At 43.2% G+C, this 22965-nt stretch overlaps 1 protein-coding gene and 1 non-coding gene across 8 annotated transcripts in view; both read right to left on the bottom strand.

Moving 5' to 3' along the window:
* LOC110529476 (unconventional myosin-VI) overlaps positions 1 to 22965 on the bottom strand; it is a 130476-nt gene that overhangs the window by 52136 nt on the left and 55375 nt on the right. For all 7 annotated transcript variants that reach the window (XM_036984870.1, XM_036984869.1, XM_036984872.1 and 4 more), the window contains 6 exons: positions 21281 to 21361; positions 13397 to 13577; positions 11140 to 11284; positions 3906 to 4063; positions 1725 to 1816; positions 992 to 1064 (listed from right to left, as the gene is read on the bottom strand). In XM_036984870.1, the coding sequence (XP_036840765.1) occupies positions 992 to 1064; positions 1725 to 1816; positions 3906 to 4063; positions 11140 to 11284; positions 13397 to 13577; positions 21281 to 21361 (730 nt within the window). The remainder of the gene's footprint in view (positions 1 to 991; positions 1065 to 1724; positions 1817 to 3905; positions 4064 to 11139; positions 11285 to 13396; positions 13578 to 21280; positions 21362 to 22965) is intronic.
* Positions 7273 to 7347, bottom strand: trnaa-ugc. Its single transcript has one exon. It is a non-coding gene; the product is annotated as a tRNA-Ala (tRNA).

The raw sequence follows: 22965 nt of genomic DNA, 5'->3' as shown, positions 1-22965 counted from the left end.
CAGGTTAAAGAACGAACAATCACCTAAATCAATGATGCATTCAGAGGTATTTTTGTCCCCTTTGATTCTGATATAATGTATGAGTCACTCAGATAGCATAAGCCATGGCAAGATGTATAGAATTTCAGGAAATTAGCTTTAAAACTGCTCAAAAAATACCTCCAACCCATGACTAAATGTGTAGATTTGCAGGAAGTTAGCTTTAAATGGCAACATTCTCCAACAGCGGCCAATAGGACGGCCTCTAAGATTTTCCATCTGCGACCGCACCCTTGACCACGCCCACTGCCACACCAAAGTGGTCCAGAAGAAACCCTAGAATGGAGCTTCTCACTGCCTATTTCCTCATATGTGTCTTGGTTTAAACAACAGGTTGCTCAAACAGAATGTGTTTGACACATACAAGCTAAAAGTTGCATATTCTTGGGATTTCTCGCCACAACGCCACAGGCGACCTATTACAGTATAATTACAATAGACCGTCCCTTAGACTTTTTTCCTCTGCCAATCCAGGAGGATATATAATCTCTCATACACAGCAATGCACAGTCATTTTGGGGGAGGAAGAGACCCCATTCCGCCGAGCCAGGCCCCATTCCGCCGAGCCAGGCCCCATTCTCCCCGTCACATCCATTCCTCTCTCTGGCATCCTGCCACCATACAACACCCATATCTCAAACAGAGGAGAAAGTAAGTTTGGGTGTGCTTTGCAACATAATACATCTACCTCCCATCAACAGGCTTTCTTTCAGTTGACCATGTAATATAACTCAGGGTCAAGGCTCTGGGTCAGCGCTCAAGAGTTTAACTTCTCTCAGACAAAAAAGCTGTTTCAGCATCCCACTCAGAGACAGATCTCTAGTCAGAAGAACATGGAATGGCAATACATTGATAAAACAGGGGGAAAACACTGGAAACTAGGTGGAGGATACTGTACGTAGGCTAACCCTCTGAAATGATGTGCATGAAATGGTATTAAGATTAAACAAACCTATGCAGTCCTGATTGTCGACATACCGGACCTCGTTCACTCCAAGGCCCTCCTTCTGATACAGCTCTTGTTCCTAGAATTTGAAACAGAACCGTTCCAATAACAAACATTTATAATGACCTTCAGAACGACATTCAGAATATAATTGAATATGGTTTATTATACAAGATAGTTCTCTACTATAATGAGGCCAAAGACTCCAATGTATTTAAATAAATCCGTCAAGAGTTGCCTTTCTATCTATTGTGCAATAACACATTACTTTACCAAGGTCTCTGACTAGGGTTGCAAAGTTACGGGAATGTTCAATAAATTCCCTGGTTTCCCCAAATCCCGGTTGGAGGATTCCTGACATCAGGAAGGAATAAGCAGGAAATCCAGAATCATCCAAAGAGGATTTCTGGAAAACCAATTTTGCAACATCATCTCTGACAAATATAACTGAATCCAAATGTCAAGGTTTCCTTCTGCTTGTTGCAAACACCTGGGCTCATTCTCAGTAAATCTTTTCTCGATTTCTTGCATCCTCTCTTCTCGCCTCCTTCTCAAAACGCATTGAACAAGGTCTGATGGGAGGGACCCATGGACATTCCCTTCAAATAAGGAGGCGAGGAGATGCTAGGAATCGCAGAAAGACAACTTGAAGTTGAGCCCTGGTTGGGCAACTGGTATGTCAGTTAAGGAGGCAGGGACATTGGGGTGAACACACACAGACTTTGGAAGAAGCACTCACCTCTTTCAGAATGCGCTCGTTGAAGAACTGCTGCAGCTTCTCATTACAGTAGTTGATGCAGAACTGCTCAAAGCTGTTGTGCTCAAAGTACTCTGGAAGATAGACATCAGGAAACGAAAACACATTAAAAAAAACCAAGCACTTTAGCCGTAAACCACCACTGTCTCTGACTAATGGACTCTTGCAATTATATGCAATGTGTGGTTCATGTTATGTTCTGTATAATGTTGTCTCGTGGGGAAATGTCTGTTGTTGTTGAAGTTGTTTTATGGACAATTAGGCTGTAAAACCATTTCCCCCCTGAGGGATAATAAAGTGTGCTACTACTATCATATCATATGGCATCGTGCATCACATCCATAGAACACATATGCCCAGTGCCTTCAGAAAGTATTCACACCCCTTGACCTTTTCCACATGTGTTACAGCCTGAATTTAAAATTGATTGAATTGAGATGTTGTGTCACTGGCATACACACAATACCCCCATAATGTCAAAGTGGAATTGTTTTTTTTTTTAAATGAAAAGCTGAAATTTCCTAAGTCAATAAGTATTCAACCCCTTTGTTATGGCAAGCCTAAATAAGTTCAGGAGTTATAATATGTGTTACAAGTCACATAATACGTTGCATGGACCTAAGAGAATAACATAGCATGGCAGCAACACATGAAAACACAGCATGCATGGTAGCAGCACAACATGTCAGCAGCACAAAACACGGTACAAACATTATAGGGCACAGACAACAGCACAAAGGACAAGAAGGTAGAGACAATACATCTCGCAAAGCAGCCACAACTGTCAGTAAGAGTGTCCATGATTGAGTCTTTGAATGAAGAGATGGAGATAAAACGGTCCAGTTTGAGTGTTTTTTGCAGCTCGTTTTGAATGAATGCCTCATCTCTGTACCCCACACATACAATTATCTGTAGGGTCCCTCAGATGAGCAAAAAATGTCAAAACACAGATTCAACTACAAAGACCAGGTAGGTTTTCCAATGCCTTGCAAAGAAGGGCAACTATTGGTAGATGGGTAAAAAAAAAAGCTGACGAAAAAGCTGAATATCCCTTTGAGCATGGTGAAGTTATTCATTACACTTTGGATGGTGTATCAATACACCCAGTCAATACAAAGATACAGGTGTTCTTCCTAACTTGCCGGAGAGGAAAGATACAGCTCAGGGACTTCACCATGAGGCCAATGGTGACTTTAAAGCAGTTACACAGTTTAATGGCTGTGATAGGAGAAAACTGAGGATGGATCATTAACATTGTAGTTGCTCCACAATACTAACCTAATTGACAGAATAGAAAGATGGAAGCATGTACAGAAAACAAATATTCCAAAACATGCATCCTATTTGCATTAAGGCACTAAAGTAATACTGCTAAAACTTATGTGCCAAAGCAATTCACTTTCTGTCCTGAATACAAATTGGGGCAAATCCAACTCAACATATTACAGAGTACCACTCTGAATATTTTCAAGCATAGTGGTGGCTGCATCATGTTATGGGTATGCTTGTAATCGTTCAGGGCTGCTTGTAATCATTAAAGACTGAGGAGTTTTTCAGGATGAAAAATAAACGGAATCCTAGAGGAAAACCTGGTTCACTCTACTTTCGACTCTGAGACTTTCGACTCTGAGATTAATTCCCCTTTCAGCAGAACAATAACAAGGCCAAATCTACACTGGAGTTGCTTACCAAAAATACTGCATTTTCCAGAGTTACAGTTTTGACTTAAATCTGCTTGAAAATCTATGGCAAAACCTGAAAATAGTTGTCTAGCAATGATCAACAACCAATTTGACAGAGCTTGAAGAATTTTGAAAAGAAAAATGTTACACAATCTAGGTGTGGAAAGCTCTTAGAGACTTACCCAGAAAGACTTGCAGCTGTAATCGTTGGCAAAGGTGCTTCAACAAAGTATTGACTCAGGGGTGTGAATACGTAAATCAGATATTTCTGAAAACCTTTTTTAAATACATTTGCAACAATTTCTAAAAACAAACTTCGCAATTATGGAGTATTAAGTGTAGATGGGTGAGATGTATTTACAATTTTATTTTTATATAAATGTTGAATTCAGGCTGTAACACAACAAAATATGGAATAAGTCAAGAGGTATGAATACTTTCTGAAAGCACTGTACATAGGGCACATAGAAGGGGTACAGACCGAAGCCTGCGATATCCAGAACCCCGATGAAGTTGGCAGAAGAGTGGAAGGGGAAGCACTGGTTGACCCTGGTGACCACGTGGTCAAACAGCCGGCTGTACACAGCCTTGGCCAGGGCGTCCCGTGCGTTGTTTGCCTGCTCCACTTTCAGTGGCACTCTGGAGAGAGAGAGAGGGGGAGAGAGAGAGAGCAAGAGCGAGAATGAGCACATCACTGAACTGAAATTAATAATCTTGACTTTTCTGTACGCAAAGCACATTTCTGTGAATAACATACAATGAAGTATATCTGATCTAAATTGAATTAATCGCATGAGGGGAAATTGGATTTGTCAACAGCAAATATACATACAGCCACAACGTATAAACCTGAGCACTGGTGGCTGGTGAAAGAAGTAGCCCACAACTCAAAGACGACAGAATCAATCACTAATCCCATCCATTCACCACCGTGGGTCTGCAGAACTGTTCAGGGGCCTGCTCGGTTTCCCAAGAGGATAATTGCATTATTGATAGCTTGGGAGAAAAGAGACTGTAATATGATAAGGAGCCATAACAATGACAGAAGGTATAAGCATCATAGCTCTGTGTAGGTATTACAACTGCCTGGGAGCTCTGACTGCAGTCAAGTATGCAGCTCAATAATTACAGACCATAGAGAGAGGGCTAAGAATGAAGAGGAATAGAAAAAACATACAATATGAATACCCAATGGTCTTAAAGTTTCTCAACAAGCTTTACATCTGCCCTTTTCTTTACAAACAGCATTGTCATGCACTATAGGCATGACAGAAAATAACTCATTCTCTATCTGTGGCACTTAGCAGTTCTCTGAGTACTTCATGTCTATGTCCAAGTCTCTCTCTCTCTATATATACACTGCTCAAAAAAATAAAGGGAACACTTAAACAACACAATGTAACTCCAAGTCAATCACACTTCTGTGAAATCAGACTGTCCAAGAAATACTGATTGACAATAAATTTCACATGCTGTTGTGCAAATGGAATAGACAACAGGTGGAAATTATAGGCAATTAGCAAGACACCCCCAATAAAGGAGTGGTTCTGCAGGTGGTGACCACAGACCACTTCTCAGTTCCTATGCTTCCTGGCTGATGTTTTGGTCACTTTTGAATGCTGGCGGTGCTTTCACTCTAGTGGTAGCATGAGACGGAGTCTACAACCCACACAAGTGGCTCAGGTAGTGCAGCTCATCCAGGATGGCACATCAATGCGAGCTGTGGCAAGAAGGTTTGCTGTATCTGTCAGCGTAGTGCCCAGAGCATGGAGGCGCTACCAGGAGACAGGCCAGTACATCAGGAGACGTGGAGGAGGCCGTAGGAGTTCAACAACCCAGCAGCAGGACCGCTACCTCCGCCTTTGTGCAAGGAGGAGCAGGAGGAGCACTGCCAGAGCCCTGCAAAATGACCTCCAGCAGGCCACAAATGTGCATGTGTCTCAAACGGTCAGAAACAGACTCCATGAGGGTGGTATGAGGGCCCGACGTCCACAGGTGGGGGTTGGGCTTACAGCCCAACACCGTGCAGGACGTTTGGCATTTGCCAGAGAACACCAAGATTGGCAAATTTGCCCTGTGCTCTTCACAGATGAAAGCAGGTTCACACTGAGCAATTGTGACAGACGTGACAGAGTCTGGAGACGCCGTGGAGAACGTTCTGCTGCCTGTAACATCCTCCAGCATGACCGGTTTGGCGGTGGGTCAGTCATGGTGTGGGGTGGCATTTCTTTGGGGGGCCGCACAGCCCTCCATGTGCTCGCCAGAGGTAGCCTGACTGCCATTAGGTACCGAGATGAGATCCTCAGACCCCTTGTGAGACCATATGCTGGTGCGGTTGGCCCTGGGTTCCTCCTAATGCAAGACAATGCTAGACCTCATGTGGCTGGAGTGTGTCAGCAGTTCCTGCAAGAGGAAGGCATTGATGCTATGGACTGGCCCGCCCGTTCCCCAGACCTGAATCCAATTGAGCACATCTGGGACATCATGTCTCGCTCCATCCACCAACGCCACGTTGCACCACAGACTGTCCAGGAGTTGGCAGATGCTTTAGTCCAGGTCTGGGAGGAGATCCCTCAGGAGACCATCCGCCACCTCATCAGGAGCATGCCCAGGCGTTGTAGGGGGGTCATACAGGCACGTGGAGGCCACACACACTACTGAGCCTCATTTTGACTTGTTTTAAGGACATTACATTAAAGTTGGATCAGCCTGTAGTGTGGTTTTCCACTTTCATTTTGAGTGTGACTCCAAATCCAGACCTCCATGGGTTGATAAATTTGATTTCCATTGATCATTTTTGTGTGATTTTGTTGTCAGCACATTCAACTGTAAAGAAAAAAGTATTTAATAATAGTATTTCATTCATTCAGATCTAGGATGTGTCATTTTAGTGTTCCCTTTATTTTTTTGAGCAGTGTATATATATATATATATATATATGTATACATCCTGTCTCCCCCCCCCCCCATGCACCTCCCTTCAGCACTGGCTGATGTGTTGAGACGATAGCCACATCCCACAAGATAAGGACTCTCCATGATAATCTAATCCATGATGACCCCATCCTCACCCCACCTCCCCAACTCGTTTTACACCCTTGACCCCCAGCGCTCAGTACACACCTGGCCTCGCTCTTTCGCTCTACCACACCGCATGTTTAATTCATTATCCCCTTACTTCTTCCAGCCAGTGAGAAGAGCCCATAGCCCCCAGTTAAAACATTTGAATACAAAGGTTAAGTCTTGGCCTCTCATTTAAAAACCAAGAGGTTTGCCATCGCACTAACAGTAGCGGTGAAGCGTATACCCCCTATGAAGCCCACATGCTCTATGAGCTCCATAACATACTCTCCGGCACCATGTTCTCAGATGTAATCAGGAAGTTGAGAAGCTCACATCTCATTAAATTAGCTTTAAATGAGTCTGTGTAGTGAACATGTAAATGGGTTTGCTGAGAGAGTGGAAAACTGTACCCCTGCCCTCGCTGAACTACCGAGTCCGCCACAGAACTCACCATGGTGGGGTAAACACAATTAACGTCCCTCTCTCCCACTCTCTGCCTCGCACATATAAACACCTTAAAGCTAGTCCCCAAACAAACTAACATTTAGCTAGCTACGGCTTTCCCCCTCACATAAGTAATACAAATAGACCCGCTATAGTGGTGGAGCCGCAGACAGAGAGACGTTTGAAATCCACACCAACCCTTTATAAGACACTTACTGCAACTATACTCACACATTGCTATTGTTGCTATTAATTAAACAGAAGACTATTTACATTTTAGTCATTCAGCAGACACTCTTATCCAGAGTGATTTACAGTATTGAATGCATACCTTTATGTACTAGGCCCCCGTGGGAATCGAACCCACAACCCTGGCGTTGCAAGCGCCATGCTCTAACTACTAAGCTACACGGGACCACAAAGTACTGTGCACCACTAACTCATCGCTTATTATTATGCCCTCTTAATGAATCGTGAGAGCTCTCCCTCTCACCACATCATGCATACAGACCTTGGCCCTGGTCAAAAGTAGTGCACTATATGTAGGAAACAGGGTGTCATTTAGGACGCACTCATAAAGGCACAGCCAGGCCCATATAAAGCATCACTTCAAGCACAAGTACTGTGTAAAAGTGTCTCTCGCTCCACAGATAAAACAACAGACAAACATTAGTGTGGGAGGGCGGTTGGGAGGGTAATTGCAGGTAGCGAGTGGCTTGGCATTCAGGTTGGCGAGCCGAGGGAGTGCCAAGCTGCCCGTACAACAATCACAGTCAGGCATTAGAAAGACTGAGCCACGGCTAAATACATGCAAGGCCTTGGCGTAGATAGAGATAGGGACTGTTTCCGAAATGGCACCCTATTTCCTATAGTGCTCTGTCGAATGTAGTGCACTATACAGGGCAGGGATCATCAACTAGATTCAGTCGCGTGCAGATGTTTTCTTGAGCATATGGTCAGGGGGCCGGAACATAATTACATCATTTGTAGACTGCAAATTGACCACAAGACGATTTAACAGACCGCCCAAAAATATATAATATTTTACTAAAATATGACTTATCTCTTGCGCAAATAGCCTACAACTGTGTCTGTCCGGAGCTCACTGGTGCAGAAACTCTAAAGGTCCAGAATACGTTTGCCAACATGAGCTTTGGGCCTTGACCAAGTTCATAGAGTTTCAAGTTCCTTGCAGACAGACCATGCATAGCCAATGTGATTTACAGGATATATATATTTTTTTAAATCAGGATATTTTCTTTATTTTTTGGCTTCATGTAGGCTATTTTTTTTTACATATTGGCAATGTCAATATGAGTTATTTTTAGATTTGCATAATTTTCATTTAGAAATAATTTTGATTAACTGTTTGACGTTGATTTTGAGACATGAAGACTTTATTATAATCGAAATGGAACTGTACCATGAAAATGTGCATATGAAAACCATCAGCAGAGGAATCCTCAGCAGGCAGATCAGTAGGGAACGGTACGATAACATGACACTCCAAATGGAAAAAGGTTGGTGACCGCTGGTGTAGCCTATTACTGGCAACTTCAGGAGTTTAGAATCTGCCCATGCCAGCAGCAGGAGGGGGGGTCGCAAACACTTCTTTCTTTCTTCTGGTTAGGCTATATTGATCTCTGGCTCCCTAATTAGTAATGTGTCTTCATTTTTAAATCGCAGTGCTTAAAGCATCAGACAAGTTCAGTAGCCTACATATAGTTGATTTTATTCAAAACATAGGTTGTGTCTATGTATTGAAAAATAAACACTTAAAAATGTCAACCATTCGATTGGTTGGGGACAGCCCTATGGGAAACCCTGATATAATGAATAGGGTTCCATTTGGGATGCATACAGGGACTAGGGGAGTCTTGAAGGAGGGCAAATGTTGTCTTTTATTCCCTCCATCACTTTGAAGACTTCGGAGCTGTCCATTCCCACAGCAACATGACCGTACTGTTTCCCACAGCAACATGACCGTATTGTTTCCCACAACAAAATGACCGTACTGTTTCCCATAGCAACATGACCGTACTGTTTCCCATAGCAACATGACCGTACTGTTTCCCACAGCAACATGACCGTATTGTTTCCCACAGCAACATGACTGTACTGTTTCCCACAACAACATGACCGTACTGTTTCCCACAGCAACATGACCGTACTGTTTCCCACAACAACATGACCGTACTGTTTCCCACAGCAACATGACCGTATTGTTTCCCACAGCAACATGACCGTACTGTTTCCCACAACAACATGACCGTATTGTTTCCCACGGCAACATGACTGTACTGTTTCCCACAGCAACATGACCGTATTGTTTCCCATAGCAACATGACCGTATTGTTTCCCACAGCAACATGACCGTATTGTTTCCCACAGCAACATGACCGTATTGTTTCCCACAGCAACATGACCGTACTGTTTCCCACAACAACATGACCGTACTGTTTCCCACAGCAACATGACTGTACTGTTTCCCACAGCAACATGACCGTATTGTTTCCCACAGCAACATGACTGTACTGTTTCCCATAGCAACATGACCGTACTGTTTCCCACAGCAACATGACCGCACTGTTTCCCATAGTAAAATGACCGTACTGTTTCCCACAACAACATGGCCGTATTGTTTCCCACAGCAACATGACCGTACTGTTTCCCATAGCAACATGACCGTACTGTTTCCCATAGCAACATGACCGCACTGTTTCCCACAACAACATGACCATATTGATTATTCTCTGCATGTAATACTGTGATTCTCTCTCCTTTCCACTGCTCAGCCCTACCTCTACCAATGTGTTCTATCATCAACAGGAAAAGTATGTTAGGGCTGAGGATGCATGCTTGGCTGCTGCTGGCTGATGCTGCGGTGTGTGGGTGACAGAATGACGCTCCTATTTTTAACTCTCAGCACAATACCCACTGGGAATGATGTCGGACACACACACACACACACACACACACACACAGTTGAAGTCAGAAGTTTACATACACTTAGGTTGGAGTCATTAAAACTCATTTTTCAACCACTCCACAAATGTATTGTTAACAAACTATAGTTTTGGCAAATCTACTTTGTGCATGACAAGTCATTTTTCCTACAATTGTTTACAGACAGATTCATTAACTTATAATTGACTGTATCACATTTCCAGTGGGTCAGAAGTTTACATACACTAAGTTGACTGTGCCTTTAAACAGCTTGGAAAATTCCAGAAAATTATGTCATGGCTTTATAAGTTTCTGTTAGGCTAATTTACATAATTTGAGTCAATTGGAGGTGTACTTCTGGATGTATTTCAAGGCCTACCTTCAAACTCAGTGCCTCTTTTCTTGAAATCATGGGAAAGACCTCAGAAAAAGAATAAAAGAACCAGTAAAACAAGTCCTATATCAACATAACCTGAAAGGCCGCTCAGCAAGGAAGAAGCCATAAAACCGCCATAAAAAAGCCAGACTACGGTTTGCAACTGCACATGGGGAAAATATTGTACTTTTTGGAGAAATGTCCTCTGGTCTGATGAAACAAAAATATAACTGTTTGGCCATAATGACCATCGTTATGTTTGGAGGACATCAGTCAGGAAGTTAAAGCTTGGTCGCAAATGTGTCTTCCATATGGAGAATGACCCCAAGCATACTTCTAAAGCTGTGGCAAAATGGCTTAAGGACAACCAAGTCAAGGTATTGGAGTGGCCATCACAAAGCCCTAACCTCAATCCTATAGAAAATTTGTGGGCAGAACTGAAAAAGCGTGTGCGAGTAAGGAGGCCTACAAACCTGACTCAATTACACCAGCTCTGTCAGGAGGAATGGGCCAAAAATTCACCCAATTTATTGTGGGAAGCTTGTGGAAGGCTACCTGAAATGTTTGACCCAAGTTAAACAATTTAAAGGCAATGCTACCAAATCGTAATTGAGTGTATGTAAACTTCTGACCCACTGGGAATGTGATGAAAGAAATAAAAGCTGAAATAAATCATTCTCTCTACTATTATTCTGACATTTCACATTCTTAAAATAAAATGGTGATCCTAACTGACATAGGACAGGGAATATTTACTAGGATTAGATGTCAGGAATTGTGAAAAACTGAGTTTAAATGCATTTGGCTAAGGTGTATGTAAACGTCTGACTTCAAATGTAGATGCACTGTGCATTTCACAACTTTTGACCAGGGCTATGGTGACTTACTTGATAACTGTTCCTTTGGCGCCCCCTGCTGTGGTGAGCATGACCCTGGACGTGAGGCTGACACTCAGGTCCTGCTCTCCCAGACCCAGTAGCTCAGCACAGTACTCCACCGTCTGGCTTGACTGGTTCTTTATAGTGCAGCCACCTGGTGGGACAGACATACAGAACGGTAATGTTATGAGTCATTTAGTAATGTTGTTAGTAACATTGTGAGGACGATGTTTAGGGGGGTGGGGGGCGGGGGCTGAAAGCCACTACATACAAGTTTTACTCTGATGTTAAAAATAAATGGCTTATTCCCATAGAAATGTGATCTTCCTCTGGGTTGTGTGGAACAGCATGTGTAATGTGTAGTCAGTGAGAAGAGGAGAGCCCAAGACATTCACACCGTAATGCATCAGCCCTGACAAATGAGAGAATACTAACTTGCTCTAACAATACAAATATACAAGATGATTCTGTAAGAGATTACCGCAGAGGACTACAAAGAGTGACATTCACAAAGAAGACACATGATAATCTTTTCATCAGTTACTCTGATGGCTTTGTATTAATAATGAATGAAGGGGAGGAGAATGACTAGTCCGCAGTGTCCTTGGTGTATGTAGTGGCTCCTTAATAGTGAATAAAAGCCCTTTCACAGACTACAACAATGGCGCTTTTCCACTGAGACCCCCACACCAGTGTGCCGCCAGTGTTTTATGTTAACGTGAGCTCTAGTGTTGTGGTGTTTCCATCAGGAGCGTGGCACTAAAGATTTGTGGTGAGCAGAATCAGCAACCTCTGCATCATTCAAGACTGTTGCTTTGTGAGAAGGTGTTAAAGTTCACTGTTTGACATTGTTATGTAAATGTCAGCTGAAAAGTACCCAGGGAGTAGCTTCCAAGTTCGCCGGAGCCATGGCTCAGTGAGACACGGGGTGCCGGCCCGTGTAGATGGAAACAAAAGTCTTAGCCTTTTGGGTAAAACACTGGTGTAAATTGTAAATGGAAATGCGGTACAAGAGGCCACATGGGCCTTTAGAAGGAAGATGAAGATTAAAGTAAATCGATCACAGAGCAGAGTGTTCTGGCGGACCACAGCAAAATGGCACCTGCTGCCCGGACACAAGGACAATTTCTTTAGTGGGTACAGTGCATTGCAAAAGTATTCATCCCCATTGGCTGTTATCCTGTTTTGTTGCATTACAACCTGTAATTTAAATAGATTTTTATTTGGATTTCATGTAATGGACATACACAAAATAGTCCAAATTGGTGAAATGAAATGAAAAAAAGAACTTGTTTCAAAAAATAAAAAATATATACAAATGTAAAAGTGGTGTGTGTATGTATTCACCCCCTTTGCTATGAAGCCCCTAAATAAGACCTGATGCAACCAATTACCTTCAGATGTCACATAATTAGTTAAATAAAGTCCACCTGTGTGCAATCTAAGTGTCACATGATCTGTCACATGATCTCAGTATATATATATACACACATCTGTTCTGAAAGGCCCCAGAGTCTGCAACACCACCAAGCAAGGGGTACCACCAAGCAAGGGGTACCACCAAGCAAGCGGCACCACCAAGCAAGGGGTACCACCAAGCAAGCGACACCATGAAGACCAAGGAGCTCTCCAAACAGGTCAGGGACAAAGTTGTGGAGAAGTATAGATCAGGGTTGGGTTATAAAAAGAATATCTGAAACTTTGAACATCCCACAGAGCACTATTAAATCCTTTATAAAAAATGGAAAGAATATGGCACCACAACAAACCTGCCAAGAGAGGGCCGCCCACCAAAACTCACAGACCAGGCAAGGAGGGCATTAATCAGAGAGGCAAAAAGAGACCAAAGATAACCCTGAAGGAGCTGCAAAGCTCCACAGCGGAGATTGGAGTATCTGTCCATAGGACCACTTTAAGCTGTACACTCCACAGAGCTGGGCTTTAAGGAAGAGTGGTCGGAAAAAAAGCCATTGCTTTAAGAAAAAAATAAGCAAACATGTTTGGTGTTCGCCAAAAGGCATGTGGGAGACTCCCAAAACATAGGAAGAAGGTACTCTGAGCAGATGAGACTAAAATGTAGCTTTTTGGACATCAAGGAAAGCATCATGCTGTGGGGATGTTTTTCCATCGGCAGGGGACATACATACATACATACATACATACATACAGAGAGACTTGGCTCACTTGATATGGAAACCATATTGAACAGTGAGTGTGAGAGAAAGAAAGAAAGAGTCAGACAGAGACCGACTGTCACCCTGCTTACCTGATGTGCTGCCTGCCTCCTCAAAGTCGATGTTGCCCAAGTGCAGCACCCCGGCCACCACCCTGAACAGGTCCAGCTTCTCCATATCATCCAGGCCGATCTTCTTCATGGCACCGCACATCCTGTTGAAGTCCCCCTGGTCGTCCAGCAGAGGGTCCTTCAGGGGCCCAGCCTTCAGGTGCTGAGAAACCATAGTGGGGAGAGGACAGGTCAGTTGTCACGCTCACCTGGGGCCACCCTGGCTGTGTTAGGAACAGGAAGACCAATTCTTTTTGATCAATCAGTTCATCTCTAAAAAAAAAAGATCTGATGTGAAAAGACCTGATGTGATTGGCCAAAAGACCAATTAGTGGAAAAAATATCAGAATTAGGCTGCCTGTGTGAATGCAGCCCCTCTCTCTATAACCTTAACCCTTCAGGAGCCCAGCATTTCAGGTGCTAATAAACCATGGGGAGCGGATGGGTCAGTGACTAGGGTTACACGCTCTTCACAGAAGGTGTACTGTCTCAAAGATTGGAGGCTTAAAGTAAGCTGTGTCAAGGCTGTGTCTTAACATCAATAAAATAACCTCTCTAATTACCCATAAAGTAAAAATACCATCTGTCTCCCTCACTGAGGTTTTCTTTGGCTTGGTGAAAGTGTTTGTTTGGATCTGAGCGGAGGCATGGGCTGCTATTTCACATGTAACATTGTGACTTCAAGCTATAATGCATTTTTTGTTGTTGTACAGAATTAGCACAATAAACCTGCATGAAAGCTGAGGTACATCACATCTCCAACTAGCTGCAGTAGGAAGAGAAGCAGGGATAGTACGTTGGATCACACACCTGGAAAACCAACCACACAAGAAGAATGTCACAGTACCATGGCATGCTGGTATAGAAATTACCACATACTGTAGCTTCTAACACCAAACTAGAATGCCAGATAAATGGCATTAGGTTTCCTAAACTGAAACAACAAACATTTAAATGTCTGAATAAGACCCATCTCTCTACATGCAATTTTAGATTCTTGAACTTATTTCAACTGAAGGTGGATGCACTCGTTTATTCATTTAAACTAAGGCAATTCATATTTTTCTGCACACCATAAAGTACAGAGCAAAATTGCCTTGTAAACAACAACCATAAGTTATGGTGATTTAAGGAGGTGGATGTAGAGGAGCAGTTTGTTCTTCTCTATAGAGAAATCTATAACCTAAAGCAGGGTTCCCCAACTGGCCTTATTTGGCCCACAGGTAGTTTTATTTGCCTACCCCAAGTGTTCTTTGACAAAAAAAATTAATTCTAACACATATGGAATCATGTAGTAACCAAAAAAGTGTTAAACAAATCAAAAAGTAGCCACCCTTTGCCTTGATGACAGCTTTGCACACTTTTGGCATTCTCTCAACCAGCTTCATGAGGAATGCTTTTCCAACAGTCTTGACGGAGTTCCCACATATGCTGAGCACTTGTTGGCTGTTTTCCTTCACACTGCGGTCCAACTCATCTCAAACCATCTCAATTGAGTTGAGGTCGGGTGATTGTGGAGGCCAGGTCATCTGATGCAGCACTCCAATACCCTCCTTCTTGGTCAAATAGCCCTTACACAGCCTGGAAGTGTGTTTTGGATCATTGATCAAAACAAATGATAGTCCCACTAAGCGCAAACTAGCCATGCTGGTTAAGTGTGCCTTAAATTCTAAATAAAATCACTGAGTGTCACCAGCAAAGCACCCCCACACCATCACACCTCTTCCGCCATGCTTCACGGTGGGAACCACACATGCAGTGATCATCCGTTCACCTACCCTGTGTCTCACAAACACATGGCAGTTGGAACCAAAAATCTCAAATTTGGACTCATCAGACCAGAGGACAGATTTCCACCGGTCTTATGTCCATTGCTCGTGTTTCTCAGCCCAAGCAAGTCTCTTCTTCTTACTGGTGTCTGTTTCAGTGGTTTCTTTGCAGCAACTCGACCATGAAGGCCTGATTCACGCAGTCTCCTTGATGTTGACATGTGTCTGTTAATTGAACTCTGTGAAGCATTTAGGCTGGTAACTCTAATGAACTTATCTTCTGCAGCAGAGGTAACTCTGGGTCTTCCTTTCCTGTGGCGGTCCTCATGAGAGCCAGTTTCATCATAGCCCTGGATGTTTTTTTGCGACTGCACTTGAAGAAACCTTCAAAGTTCTCTTTGCTTATTTGCACAGTTCTTGCTATAATATGGACTTGGTCTTTTACCAAATAGGGCTATATTCTGTATACCCTCCCTACCTTGTCACAACACAACTGATTGGCTTAAAAGCATTAAGAAGGAAAGACATTTAAAAATGTACTTTTAACAAGGCACACCTGTTTATTGAAATGCATTCCAGGTGACTACCTCATGAAGCTGGTTGAGAGAATGCCAAGAATGTACAAAGCTGTCATCAAGGCAAAGGGTGCCTACTTTGAAGAATCTCAAAATAATATATATTTTGACTTGTTTAGCAGTTTTTTGGTTATTACTCTACATGATTCCATATGTGTTATTTCAATGTGTTGATGTGTTCACTATTATTCTATAACCCTTGAATGAGTAGGTGTGTCTAAACTTTTGACTGGTACAGTATGTATGTATGTATGTATGTGTATATGTATATAACATACAGTTGAAGTCAGAAGTTTACATACACCTTAGCCAAATACATTTAAACAAGGTTTTTCACAATTCCTGACATTTAATCAGAGTATAAATTCCCTGTTTTAGGTCAGTTAGGATCACCACTTTATTTTAAGAATGTGAAATGTCCGAATAATAGTAGAGAGAATGATTTATTTTAGCTTTATTTCTTTCATCATATTTACAGTGGGTCATAAGTTTACATACACTCAATTCGTATTTGGTAGCATTGTTATTAAATTGTTTAACTTGGGTCAAACATTTCGAGTAGCCTTCTACAATAAATTGGGTAAACTTTGGCCCATTCGTCCTGACAGAGCTCGTGTAACCGAGTCAGGTTTGTAGGCCTCCTTGCTTGCACACGCTTTTTCAGTTCTGCCCTCAAATTTTCTATGGGATTGAGGTCAGGGCTTTGTGACGGCCACTCCAATACCTTGACTTTGTTGTCCTTAAGCCATTTTTCCACAACTTTGGAAGTATGCTTGGGGTCATTGTCCATTTGGAAGTCCCATTTGCGACCAAGCTTTAACTTCCTGACTGATGTCTTGAGATGTTGCTTCAATATATTCACTTTTCCTCCCTCATGAAGCCATCTATTTTGTGAAGTGCACCAGTCCCTCCTGCAGCAAAGCACCTCCACAACAGGATGCTGCCACCCCCGTGCTTCACAGTTGGGATGGTGTTCTTCAGCTTCCTCCAAACTTAACAATGGCAATCTCCAAACTCATTATGGCCAAACAGTTCCAAACAGACCAGAGGACATTTCTCCAAAAAGTACGATCTTTGTCCCCATGTGCAGTTGCATAACATAGTCTGGCTTTTTTTATGGCAGTTTTGGAGCAGTGGCTTCTTCCTTGCTGAGCGGCCTTTCAGGTTATGTTGATATAGGACTCGTTTACTGTGAATATAGATACTTTTGTACCGGTTTTCTCCAGCATCTTCACAGGGTCCTTTGCTGTTGTTCTGGGATTGATTTGCACTTTTCGCACCAAAGTACGTTCATCTCTAGGAGACGGAACAGGTCTCCTTCCTGAGCAGTATGACGGCTGCATGGTCCCATGTTGTTTATACTTGCGTACTATTGTTTGTACAGATGGACGTGGTACCTTCAGGCATGTGGAAATTGCTCCCAAGGATGAACCAGACTTGTGGATGTCTACAAAATGTTTTCTGAGGTCTCAGTTGATATCATTGGATTTTCCCATGATGTCAAGCAAAGAGGCACTGAGTTTGAAGGTAGGCCTTGAAATACATCCACAAGTACACCTCCAATTGACTCAAATGATGTCAATTAGCCTAACAGAAACTTCTAAAGCCATGACATCAATTTCTGGAATTTTCCAAGCTGTTTAAAGGCACAGTCAACTTAGTGGATGTACATTTCTGATCCACTGGAATTATGAGTAAAGTAAAGTAATTTGTCAGTAAACAATTTTTTAGAAAAAATACTTGTGTCATGCACAAAGTAGAGGTCCTAACCGACTTGACAAAGCTATAGTTTGTTAACAATACATTTGTGGAGTGGTTGAAAAACAAGTTTTAATGACTCCAACCTAAGTGTATGTAAACTTCCGACTTCAACTGTATATATGTCTCACACATATATACATATACACATAAACTCAGCAAAAAAATAAAATGTCCTCTCACTGTCAACTGTGTTTATTTTCAGCAAACGTGTAAATATTTGTATGAACATAAGATTCAACAACTGAGACATAAACTGAACAAGTTTAGAGAAAGTGACTAAGATAAATGGAATAATGTGTCCCTGAACAAAGGGAAAGTAACAGTCAGTATCTAGTGTGGCCACCAGCTGCATTAAGTACTGCAGTGCATCTCCTCCTCATGGACTGCACTAGATTTGCCAGTTCCCGAACATTTCTGGGGGGAATGGCCCTAGCCCTCACCCTCAGATCCAACAGGTCCCAGATGTGCTCAATGGGCTTGAGATCCGGGCTCTTCGTTGGCCATGGCAGAACACTGACATTCCGGTCTTGCAGGAAATCAGGGACAGAACGAGCAGTATGGCTGGTGGCGTTGTCATGCTGGAAGGTCATGTCAGGATGAGCCTGCAGGAAGGGTACCACATGAGGGAGGATGTCTTCCCTGTAACGCACAGCATTGGGATCGCCTGCAATTACAAAAAGCTCAGTCTGATGATGCTGTGACACACCGCCCCAGACCATGACGGACCCTCCACCTTGATCCCGCTCCAGAGTACAGGACTCGGTGTAACGCTTTTTGCCAGTCCTGTCTGGTGCAGCGACGGTGGGTTTGTGCCCATAGGCGACGTTGTTGCCGGTGATGTCTGGTGAGGACCTGCCTTACAACAGGCCTACAAGCCCTCAGTCCAGCCTCTCTCAGCCTATTGCGGACAGTCTGAGCACTGATGGAGGGATTGTGCGTTCCTGGTGTAACTCGGGCAGTTGTTGTTGCCATCCTGTACCTGTCCCGCAGATGTGATGTTCGGATGTTTCCCGATCCTGTTGGTGTTTTTCAGAGTCAGTAGAAAGGCCTCTTTAGTGTCCTAAGAATTTCATAACTGTGACCTTAATTGCCTACCGTCTGTAAGCTGTTAGTGTCTTAATGACCGTTCCACAAGTGCATGTTCATTACACACACACACACACACACACACACACACTTACCCCAAGTTCTGTTAAACCATTGTACTGTGACATTCTGGTGGACACAAAAGATTTTGTAATTTTGACCACAAGCCCTAAACTACAGAGCAAAACCACATCATGCATTTAGAGAAAGCATGCAACCCCACAACACACAGCACTGATGTGAACCCTGAGACAAAAAAGATCTTCCCAAAATTCACATCATAATAAAATCTAAAAGAAGTAGTCCTGGTCACAGCACCAAATTCATAAATCACCTGATTGTCCTGAATTGTATAGAGAAGCAATGTAAAGAGACATATAATCAACACAAGGGACAGGGGACATGGTATGGAACAATGTATGGGCAAGGATTACAAAATTCTGGCAATTTTCCAGGATTTCTGGAAACTGAAATCTGGATTTCTGGGAAAGTTCCCAGAGTTTTGCCACCCTGGTACGAGCTTATTTGCACTGGCAATAAGCATGAAGGCCTTATTCACCTTAACACCTAGCTGTAATGTACCTACCACCTACCACCTAAAAGCAACACCTAGCTGTACTGTACCTACCACCTAAAAGCAACACCTAGTTGTACTGTACCTACCACCTAAAGCAACACCTAGCTGTACTGTACCTACCACCTAAAATCAACACCTAGCTGTAATGTACCTACCACCTAAAAGCAACACCTAGCTGTACTGTACCTACCACCTAAAATCAACACCTAGCTGTAATGTACCTACCACCTAAAAGCAACACCTAGCTGTACTGTACCTACCACCTAAAAGCAACACCTAGTTGTACTGTACCTACCACCTAAAGCAACACCTAGCTGTACTGTACCTACCACCTAAAGCTTCACCTGAATATAATCTGCTTAGGTTAAACATACACTGAAAACTCAACCCAACAAGTACTCAGAATCTCTTCACTTACTTGCTAGTTTTAACAATATAAAGATAATTACTGATATGTCTATGCGTTTAAACTAAACGGTACTATTACCTTTACTAAAAAAAATGTTATCTGACTAAAAATGTCCATACTCAGAGAGACACTTCTTCTGATGTCCCCAACTAGCCTACACAGAACAAATGAATCATCATTGTCCCTCAAGAGGAGAGTAAAAGAGGCATAGTGTTGTCCAGGTCATTTCTTCATAACAATAACAATTCATTACGGTGAGTTCTGAAGGGGTGCCATACACACAGCTGCAATATTGGAGTACTTACAGCTGTATGCATAATTCATCAAAGGGAGAAGGCAAAGGAAGGAAGTCATTTCATTGGGAGGATAAAGAATTCTCATTGATGTGGTACATTACATCTATCCATACGGTCATGTCAGTGGCTCCTTTCCTAATTCAAATGTTTGCAACTTATCTGCATCACATCTCAGATAACAATTTTTCAAGAGGTAAAATACAAAAGGTTTTCATCTGGCCAGAATGAAAATAAAACTTTTAGGCTACTTGTGGGAATTTAAAAACTTTTAAAGTAAAACATGTCTCTACTAGAAGCCACTGCATCAGCAGACCAAGACAAAACAACAATCCTCCTTTGACTGAGCAATCCATTAAGTAAAGGTAAAAGCCACTGAGACAGATACAGGGAGCAAGGTGGGGGTAGAGAAGTACATTCTGTTCACTCTCTCCGCAGACAGAGTCGTGCCTAAGTGCATTTCCAATTAGTTCAAGAGATGAGAAACTGTCTGTCATTAGATAGCAAAGGGAATCCTGGCCAAAAACTACAGATAAGAGAGAGTGTTTCCGTCTGTGATTTTCATGGATATTGGAATACATGGAGTAGTGAAGATGCAATTCAACCAATATATAATGTGCACGAGGAAAGAAAGTGGATAGGGGGTTGAGAGAGAGATGGAAAGTGAGGGGGTTGAGAGAGAGAGAGAGTGAGGGGGTTGAGAGAGATGGAGAGAGATGGAGAGTGAGGGGCTTGAGAGAGAGAGAGAGGGATGGAGAGTGAGGGGGTTGAGAGAGAAATGGAGAGTGAGGGGGTTGAGAGAGAGAGAGATGGAGAGTGGGGGGGTTGAGAGAGAGATGGAAAGTGAGGGGGTTGAGAGAGATGGAGAGTGAGGGGGTTGAGAGAGATGGAGAGAGATGGAGAGTGGGGGGCTTGAGAGAGAGAGAGAGGGATGGAGAGTGAGGGGGTTGAGAGAGAGATGGAAAGTGAGGGGGTTGAGAGAGATGGAGAGAGATGGAGAGTGGGGGGCTTGAGAGAGAGAGAGAGGGATGGAGAGTGAGGGGGTTGAGAGAGAGATGGAGAGTGAGGGGGTTGAGAGAGAGAGATGGAGAGTGGGGGGGTTGAGAGTGAGATGGAGAATGAGGGGGTTGAGAGAGAGAGAGAGAGGGGGATGGAGAGTGAGGGGCTTGAGAGAGAGAGAGATGGAGAGTGGGGGGGTTGAGAGAGATGGAGAGTGGGGGGTTGAGAGAGGGAGAGAGATGAAGAGTGAGGGGGGTGAGAGAGATGGAGAGTGGGGGGCTTGAGAGAGAGAGAGGGATGGAGAGTGAGGGGGTTGAGAGAGAGAGATGGAGAGTGAGGGGGTTGAGAGAGAGATGGAGAGTGAGGGGGTTGAGAGAGATTAAGATATGTACCGTACCTCTGGACTCTTGCGGTTCTGAAGGATCTGTTTGTCCGTGTCCTTGTTTGCAAAGAAGCGAGTGCATCCTCTGTTCAAATACTGCAACATAGACAAGAATCAGTAAACAGCAGCAGATTTCATGGATCAATATACCGCAGTATGACAGTTTTAACAATACCTCAAATATCTATTGAATATCCCATCAACGCTGGTCCAGGATGGTTTAACATGATCGTCAACACATCGGACACCATGCATGACCAGTTGCAATATGGCAAACTTGATGACTTTTGAAAGTCAAAGCAAAGTAATATATCCACATCACTGTCTCTGTGTGGACTCAAATACTGATTTTTCGTTTCTTGAGTCTTGAGGATTCACCATTGTTCACAGCAAAGAGTTTATATTTGGCACAAAAGACGTTTCTCCCTCTCTGTAATTGCTTTTGTGCGACTTTAATGACTTCTCAGTAGCCTGCTCTCTTCCTGCCTGTCACTAGAGATACGGCCTGATGGTGAGTGCGACGACAACTTCCCAGGTGGGTAGGAGAGAAAAACAAAACAGAATCCGGTGGCTTATCTTGTTTGTACGAGAGGAGTATTCTCAGCTGAAACGGAACAAAGGTTTTCATTACAGAGATAGGCCTTTGGGAGGATTCTGTATCTCTCTCCCTCCCCACCTCATTTTTTGTTTCCAGATCAGCAGAAAACAAGTTTAAAACGGATGAGACCATTAGAGGAAGGTAGCTCAATCAGGCAGAAGTGCCTTGCTTACTGCCCAGAAGAGTGGCTTCACTGGACAGATAGAAATAAGAGGCACGGCCACACAGTACACACATTTATGAAAATATGAGAGGGGAGATGTAGCCTACCGCTGAAACCATATATGTGTCAGCATTGACGTTTGACTTAGTTAATCCTATCTTTTCACTGCAACTTCCTTCCTGTCTAGCTGCTCAAACCCATTTTCAATTCGGGATCCATTAATTCACAAATCTGTACTGGGTGTGAAAGAAAAGACACTTGACTTATATGGGTGCTGTTGTTAATTCTATATTCTAATCTGCACCTCTCGCAAGATGCGCCTGAGCCCTTGTAAAATGTCTGCCGAGAGCCAGGATCTCCAAAGGTCAATAGTAATGTCCAAGTGGAATTGGATATCAGCAGAAATGTCACTGCCATTAACCATGCATCACCCCATTTGTTTATCTCCATTACAGTGGACGATATTGCTGTCAAGAAGTGGAGTCAAAGCACCTCATCTTCCTGAGGCTGAGCGGGACCAGAAACTGAAAGAGACTGAGGCTGAGCGGGACCAGACAGTGAAAGAGACTGAAGCTGAGCGGGACCAGACAGTGAAAGAGACTGAAGCTGAGCGGGACCAGACAGTGAAAGAGACTGAAGCTGAGCGGGACCAGACAGTGAAAGAGACTGAAGCTGAGCGGGACCAGACAGTGAAAGAGACTGAGGCTGAGCGGGACCAGACAGTGAAAGAGACTGAGGCTGAGCGGGACCAGACAGTGAAAGAGACTGAGGCTGAGCGGGACCAGACATGGAAGTTTAAAAGAGAGACTCAATAGTGGACACAGCAGGAGGAGAGTTTTTACAACTTAGCTAAAAACCTGCCAGCTAACTATAACAGAACAGGCTTTCCTTAAAGTACAATACGATGGATAGATTTATTTGTGAAGTTGATGCCAAGAA

Source organism: Oncorhynchus mykiss, chromosome 8, assembly GCF_013265735.2.
Source record: "Oncorhynchus mykiss isolate Arlee chromosome 8, USDA_OmykA_1.1, whole genome shotgun sequence".
In the NCBI taxonomy this organism is placed as follows: Eukaryota; Metazoa; Chordata; class Actinopteri; order Salmoniformes; family Salmonidae; genus Oncorhynchus; species Oncorhynchus mykiss.
This window is presented reverse-complemented; position numbering and strand designations above follow the sequence as displayed.